This window comes from Notechis scutatus, unplaced genomic scaffold (genome assembly GCF_049901735.1).
Source record: "Notechis scutatus isolate UNSWTSFEM ecotype Mainland unplaced genomic scaffold, rNotScu1.2 NSCUSCF96, whole genome shotgun sequence".
NCBI classification, from domain to species: Eukaryota; Metazoa; Chordata; class Lepidosauria; order Squamata; family Elapidae; genus Notechis; species Notechis scutatus.
The window spans coordinates 54,809-62,991 of record NW_028263180.1 but is presented as its reverse complement, the minus strand read 5'-3'; the positions used below and the strand labels follow the sequence as shown (position 1 = coordinate 62,991).

The following is an 8,183-nucleotide window of genomic DNA, read 5'->3' as shown; positions in this document are numbered from 1 at the left end:
AAGAGAGGGAAAGAGTGAAATAGAGGGAATGAGAGAAGAGGAAGAGAGAGAGAAGAAAGAAGAGAGAAAGAGAAAGAAAAGAGAAAGGAAGCAAAAGGAAGGAAAGGGATAGACAAAGAAAGGGAGAGATGGAAGGAAGGGACAAAGAAAGAAATAGAAATGAAGACATGGAGGGAGGAGAAAGTGAATGAGATATATGGATGGATAGATAAATACATGGAAGGAGGGAGGGAGAGAGAGAGAGAAAAAAGGAGAGGAAGGAAGGACACAAACCCTGGCTTCAGAAGACTCTTTGAAGCAACACAAAAATCTAGGGCTGGCCTGCAAGGGGTCTCGGAGGTCATCTAGTCCAACCCCCTGCTCCAGCAGGAGATCCTTTCAGAATCAAAGAATAGCAGCGTTAGAAATGTGTGTGTGTGTCTTTGTGTTTATGGTTGTCAAAACTCCAAAACCAGGTCAAGGAGCTCTGGGGAGATCAGTCATAAATTAGAACACTTGCTAAGCAACTGGCCATTAAGCGAGGACCACTTGTATTTGGTTTGCCAGTCACATGGCCACCTGGCCATGCCCATCTGGTCACGTGACCATCAAGCCACACCCACAAATTAAGCCATGCCCACAGAAGCGGTTGTTACAAAAATTGAATCCCACCCCTGGATGGAACTGAGAAAAGATTTCAGCATTAAGTGATAACCAGCCGGTTCCTTCTCATGACCCCATTAACACGCATTTCTCCCCTCTTCTCACACCCTTAATTTTAAGGTGTGATATCAGAACAATCTTGATAATTTCAGGTGAACTGAAAGCCTTGGAGCTGCTTCCTAGGAGGAGAAGGCCCATTGCTCCATCCCAGGGAGTGTGAAAGGGAGGCATGGAGAGCTCTGGCCAGGTCCGGCCTCCTTAAGAGCCTCCTAGATTATGGAGCTGCCCCTTCAGGGGACACTTTTCCCCAAGCAGGAAAAGAGAAAGCTTCTTTCCCCCAATGGGGCCAAAAGGACCTCCGTCCACTCACGATTCAATCCCATCTGATATGGTCCAAGCCTGGATTCAGGCCCCGGTCAGCAGAATTGCCGCCTTTGTTGCACTTCTGGGCACAAGGAGCAAACCACCAGAAGCTACTAGGGACACATTCCCCAGCCCTTGTGGGATTCTCACCCGTTTGATGGAGACCCTTAATTGTAATGTGGTCCACAAAATGGAACAATACCGATGCCTCCCAAGCAGCCTAAGGGAAAAAATCCGGTTTCTCCTGCCCAGATTCAATTCTCGGTGAAGGTCAACAACCTTTGGGGAATAGCATCAGCCCTCTTGAAATGGGACCTCAGGCTTTGGAAAATGGAGAGAAGAAACCAAACTTTCTCCTACCTTGTTAAGCAACTTTAGCCGTGAAAGATAATCTTGTTTGATATAAAGTCTCTGTCTTTGCAAATACGCCACAGTCTCTCTCCTGGGATCATCCCTGGGAAGAACCAAGAAGCCCGAAATGCCCATATCTGCTGCTACCTCTCCATTTGGGTCCATGTAGAGTTCAATGTCTGAAATATTGACAAACTCATTCTTCTCCAGGAAAGGATGGAACTAGAATGGGAACATGCAGCAATTTTAAAAGCAGAAAACTTTGTTTCTTATCCCAGACGCTTTTTCAATATTTAACCTTTCTTCTGTAGTTGTCTAATTTACAGACATGCTTCATTAGGAAAATGGGTGTTACCACTATCTTACAAGTGAAGGGAAAAAGTTCACAAAAATTTGTCGATCATATTTTGACAATATAGATTTTGACAAAATATAGTTGAACAACAGAAAAAAGGAGATTTATGAACTCCTGAAAGCAACAGGTTGGTTATCAGAAACACGGATTTGTCAAGAAGAAAATTGTCAGGGTAATCCTCTCCCAGGAAGCCCAGACAGGAAACCTGAGCTAGACCCACTTTGCTGTAATGCTGCACTGACAGGATTTGGGGAGTCAGAAAGTACAAATCTCCCACCGACCCTTTTTTATGCAGCTGTAGGTGTCCTCCTCTTATCTGCTTCTTCCCCAGACAGAATCTCTCCTCCACCCCCAAAAGTCATTCCCTCCTATCACTGCCCTTTCTAAATGGGTTGTTGGAAAGGGGGATATAATTTATGTGCTCTATGCAAGTCATCCTCACATATTATTTCATTTCCTAAATACATTATGGAAATACTGCTGATATAACTCGATCTCAGGAAAGAGTAATAAACAATTTTGTGATGTGATCAGAAACCCAGTTAAGTGAGGGTGGATGGTATGATAATTAAGTGGATAAAAACTGATTTAAAAATGGTACTCAAATAATCTTTTGTTTTTAATTTTGTCATGAAAGTGGGAAGATACAACATTTTGTCATTAAGTCATCAATTTTTCTATGTTGTCATTAATATAATAGTGTTGATAAATTGCTATTATACAAGATTTATAACAATTCTCAGGCAAATATACTTTTATGTTATTTAAACATTGCCAGCTTTCTGAAAAATATTTCTGATTTCCTCCTAGAAACAACTGTATGACTAAAAAGCAATAGAAAACTATTTCGGTTTTAGGATTTGATAAATTATAGTATCTCATATAAGAACATTAATGATGCACTGGATGAAGGATTGTGCCAAGCTTGATAAGTATGTAAGGGACCCAGTTTGCTCTACTGGTTAAGCCCCAAGTAGAAAGCAAGAAGATGTGAGTTCAAGTCCCGCCTTGGTCATGAAGCAGGCTGGGGATTTGGGGCCAGTCTCTCAGCCCAACTCAACTCACAGGGTTGTTGTTGTGCGGAAAATGAACACACAACTACTCATTGGTACTCAGCCCCGTGGCTTTTGCAGGGAAGGGCTTTTAATGTTGGGGGATGAATTAGTGCACTTAGTGAAATCAAACAAGGTCTCAAAGATCTGGAAATCCAACAAGATGGGGCTGCTCTTCCCAAGAATGTTTATTTGAGCAGCCTTTAGAGCAACGAGATATTTATATTGAATAACCCTGCCAAAGGTCCAAAGGGAATTAACCTCCGAGAGCTGCAACGGAGTTCCCAGAGCCGTTTCAGGGGGCCGATACAAAGAAAGAGCACCTGAGCTGAGACTGGGGCCCTGAGGACAAGGGGCCACTCGAACTGCAGCTCACGCAGAGGTGGTATTCAACCGGTTCTCACGGGCTCAGGTGAACCGGTGGTCACCCCTGGTAGGCCACACCCCTGAACCGGGTTGCCTGCTTGTCCCAGTCGCTCTCCTAGCTTTCCCTACCACGTGGTGGCTGTGGCGCAGATCGGGCAGATGTCCCAGGGCTGTTGCACATGCACACTGTGTGTGCAGCACTGCGTGTGCTACTGATGCAGTGCGCACATGGAGCAGCCCTGGGACATCTGCCTGCCTGCCCGCCCTCCCGGATTACGTTTTCTTACTTCTCCCAGTGGATGCGCCTTTACAGCCCAGCCCGGCCCGGCCAGCCAGCAGGTGGGTGCACGGTTGTCCCGGGTCTTCGCCCCCTTGTCGCGATATGCCTGCAGGAGCCCCTCAGGCCAGTTGAGCCGAGAGCCACCATTCCCAGGCTTCTACACTCCCATGCTTGGTCGACGCCTCTTCACCTTGCCTGAAGCGGCTGGCCCTGCCCCACACCCTCCCTCACCTGGCCTGAGAAGGGAAGGGGGACGGTGGGGTATAGCGAAGAGGCTGGGTCCCTATCTTCCCCTCTCTGTCCCCCACTCTCTGTGTCTGTGTGTGTGTGTTTGTGTGAGAGAGAGAGAGAGGCAGAGACAGAGAGGGGGCAAGAGAAGAAAGAAAGAAAGAGCAAGAAAGAAAGAGGGAGAGAAAGAGAGAAAGAAAGAGAGGGAGAATGGAGAAAGTGAATGAGATATATGGATGGATAGATAAATACATGGAAGGAGGGATGGAGGGAGAGAGAAAAAAGGGAGAGGAAGGAAGGACACAAATCCTGGCTTCAGAAGACTCTTTGAAGCAACACAACAATCTAGGGCTGGCATGCAACGAATCTCGGAGGTCATCTAGTCCAACCCCCTGCTCCAGCAGGAGATCTTTACAGAATCAAAAATAGCAGGGTTAGAAAGCTCTGTGTGTGTGTGTCTGTGTGTGAGTGTCTGTGTGTGCATGTGTGCATGTGTGCATGTGTGTTTGTGTTTATGGTTGTCAAAACTCCAAAAATAGGACAAGTAGCTCTTGGGAGATCAGTCATAAATTAGAACACTTGCTAAGCAACCGGCCATTAAGCGAGGACCAATTGTATTTGGTTTGCCAGTCACATGGCCACCAAGCCACGCCCATCTGGTCACGTGACCACCAAGCCACGCCCACAAATTAAAGCCATGCCCACAAAACCAGTAGTAAAAAATTTTGAATCCCACAGTGAATTCACAGCCTGCTATGTGGCATCTCCTATCAGGACTCAGGGATTCACTTTGTGACGCCTCTCCTAATATCTGGGAAATACGGAACTCTTTTACGTTGAACTGGAGTTATCAGATCAGTAGGAAGGAGTTTCTCTGAATGGGGCCAAATTCTGTTCTGCTGTAACGCATAATTATGTATTTATTTATTTGGGACATTTATATTGCCACATATTCGCACATGACTCAGCATTAGGCAGACTCTAACTGCCCATTGACTGTCATTTATTTTTATTTTATTTTTCTCCATTATTATTATTATTTATTGTAATGCTGGTCTCTGACTGTACTAAAAGTAGACTGGATGAAGGAGGAAGCTGTGTTGGAGACATTTGCCATCTTGAGTTATGTGTAAATAAATACATGTTTAGGAAAACAATCTCAAAATCGTACTTGACTGCAACCTCAAACTGAGTCTTGAGAAAAGACAAGGAGAAGATTATGAGAGCAGCTTCTCCAACTTACAAAATCTCTCAGTTGGACAAGGGAGGATTCAACACTCTTCCAATGACTGAAAGAGGTGTTGGGAGTACTTAAAACCCTCCCCTCTCCTAGGAAAATGAAATATTTTAGGATATACTAAAAAGGGAGAATATATTTCCCCTAAAAAGAAAAGTAGAAACTCAGAGAGGCTGAAACTCTGCCCCCCTCCCACCTTTGCTAATGGACCATTACTCTGGCCTAGGCCAGTTTATTTTACATAACAAAGATCTACTCCAGGTAAAGCTATATAGGAATTGCCCAAAGCCATCACCATCATCCAGCGAGGCTCAACCAAGCCTGGGACTCAGGACAGCCTACAGAGTTGGCCCTGCATGGCCCCATGGGAGTCTGACAACCAATCAGAATACAAGCTCCAATTCAAATCCGAACAGAGGGCATAAAACAGTTGCACTCTCAGCATCTCAGCCCTTCTTTCCTCAACCAAGGCATGTGCTCCTGTCCACCATTAAACCATCTTCCAAGCAGTCACCATGTTTCCAGTGTCTTTCTTCCCCACTTGGAACTGAACCCAGAAGGAGATTTCTTCCAACAGAGGCTAGACAGAAACTTCAGATCTGCTCCCTGTTATTCCGGAGCGTCAGACAGGAGCAATTAGATGGTGCAAATCTCTTGACCTTTTGCAGCACAAGAAGGTTGAGATGTTCCTCTCCTTCTCCTTTGGGTTCCTTCTCCAAAGGATCACAGATTAATGGATCCCTATCGGGACCCCCATACCTGCCACGGCTGCAGCCTCTGAGCCCCCAACCTCTTTTCTCCCTCCTTCCTTCCCCTCCTCGATCTGGAGGAATAGGCGGCATTCATGGCCTGGGCCAGAGTCTGAATGATACTGTAGTGATGATGGTCATTTATGATCCGTTTCCTGTTTCTTTTCTCCTGGGTCTCCAGTGGGGCTTTCTGGGTGCATCTTCTGCGGCCTTTGACAGAAAAGACGTGCTTGGAAAGGGAACAGCGAAAATAATGATCTTGAAACGGATCTTCCACAAAGAAATGGGGTTCAAAGGCAGCATCTGTTGGCCTTTCTTTTGACAGATAACCAAAACTCGAAATACTATGGATGTATTTGAGAGGTATGTGCTTCTTTATTGTATACAGTGCAAAATTTGTGAGGATCCAGACTTTCCCTTCAATGGGTCCTGGCAAATGCATAAGTGCTTCATGGAAAGGAAGAATTCTGTCCCCGATGGAAATAAATTCTATGAAGTGGACAAAGACGTTGATTTGTCTCCACTTAGAGAGGGCCTCCCTGAGGGGTGCTGTTTTTCCAGTTGTTGTGAATCGTTGTGATACAACCACACAAATTCCACTCCTGACAAGCATTGGAGGGAAAGTCCTCATGAAATTATCTCCCTTTTCTGTGTCTGAAGCAAATAGACCAATCAGGGTCCATCTGAAATGGAGGAGCAGCTGGACAATTGCTGGGTATTGGATCCCTTCTTTGGGGAAAAATGGGTGGAAAAAGGGGAATCTCCTTTTATCACTCAGAGCCTCTGAAGGAATTAGAGCAGTGATCTGAAAAAGTAATGAAGAATGCTGTGTTGTAATGTGGTCCAGATCAACTCCAAAATATTACTTATTGACAAATCCAATTTTGTTTTCATGAATATATAAGAATAGTTTGTTCCTTAGTCATGGTTTAAAATATTTAAGACAGAATATTAACAAGATTGTCTATAAAAATGGAATGCAAAATCACATTAAACAAAAAAAAAAACAATAAAAAATGCAATGTAAATTTCTGTGTCACCCATACAATTCCAACAATTAGATTCAAATTTGGAGATGTTACATAAAATGTCTGGATCTAAGATATAGGGCTGTATTATATGCTATTTTTGAGTACTAAAACCTCTTTCTCAGCTTCTATATCCCAAATTCTTTGTGAAGCAATTTTTCAGCTTCTTCTCTAGATGTACAAGAGCACAACTGCTAACAGAAATTGACAGTTGTACAATCCAATAAGTGTTTAATTGAAATTTTGTCTTTTTGGGGACTATGTCTGTTTCATCACTTTAATTTTAACCCAATAATTATATACCCTGAATTTATACAAAGCAGAAATTGTGTAAATTAACAATTATCTATGAGGGCAGGAGCTGAACTCCTTTTATCCATCCCAAAGATACTCTTCTTGGTCTGAATATTTTTTATACAGAGACAGCACTATTGCCAACTTGATTCCAATTGGATAAGGCAGATATTATTGATATGTGAAAATGAACATGCTAGTGGAGGACCTCAAAACCTGGATAGTTTTTCAATAGTAGAATATTCAGTAGAATATCCTCTAGGGACCTTATGGCTCTTCAGGCCTTTAATGGTCAATTTGAAGATGAACATAATAGACTAAAATATCGTTGATATGTTCCCTAATATTCTGAAAAGCTGCTCTTGAATTCTATGAAGATATTGGATCTGTTGTTCATCCCCACCGCCCCACTCACCTTACCAGATAGAGAAAAACACACAAACCTGTGGGACTTTGTAGGTGCCTACAAACATTGACATCTGGATGGAGATGTCCCTGGAAGCTTCACCAATCAGAGCCAGGAGGTTGTCCTTCCTCCCACAGCCATAGTTGGGGACATTGGATTCTCCAGTGGAGAGCATGTCCAGCAAGACATCTGAAGTGCGTAAAGTGCTTATATAGTTGTCATGGATGTTGTAGCCCAGGGTGAGATTGTGCAGGAGCTGGGAATTCTTGTGGACCATTTGAATAGCAAAAATTGACTTTAGGGTATTTCTTAGAGCAGAACTCTTCCTATTGAAAAACAATATTCATGTTATTATATTCAATAGTAACAACAAATGTTGTTAAAATATATAATCCGTCACAAACCTACTAAGCCTTAGGCCAACATTGATCCAAACCCAATGATCAATTATGCAAATGAGAGATGCAACTACAATTGTTTCCTTCACTACTTAAACAAAGCTCATTATTCAAGTGATGAACTCATGAACGAACTGAGAAAGGAAAATCACCTGGATATCATTCAGGTTTTTTAAAAACTCCATCTTTGGATTTTACTCTCTTCCACAAAGTAAGGCAAAAGAGGGAAGCCGTGGAAATAAAAATCATTCAGGAAATTAGACAGGTCCTGCGGTACAAAAATAAGTGAAATAAGAAGAAAAGGAGAGTGTTAGAATTGCACATGGAGGGAGTGCAACTCCATCACCCTGCATGACTTACGAAGAAGGGATAGGAGGGCTGTTGAAAGGCCACATTATAGGCGACACATATGTTTCAGTTGTGACCACACCAAT

The 8,183-nt window shown here is 43.3% G+C and overlaps 1 protein-coding gene across 1 annotated transcript; it reads right to left on the bottom strand.

Moving 5' to 3' along the window:
• Positions 1 to 1,365: 1,365 nt before the first annotated feature.
• Positions 1,366 to 7,965, bottom strand: LOC148128430 (vomeronasal type-2 receptor 26-like; the record flags this gene model as incomplete). Its single annotated transcript, XM_087949100.1, has 4 exons — positions 7,902 to 7,965; positions 7,389 to 7,677; positions 5,634 to 6,428; positions 1,366 to 1,578 (listed from the first exon to the last, which is right to left on the bottom strand). Coding segments are annotated over exons 1-4 (1,308 nt in total), but the record flags the coding sequence as incomplete, so codon positions are not given.
• Positions 7,966 to 8,183: the final 218 nt, after the last annotated feature.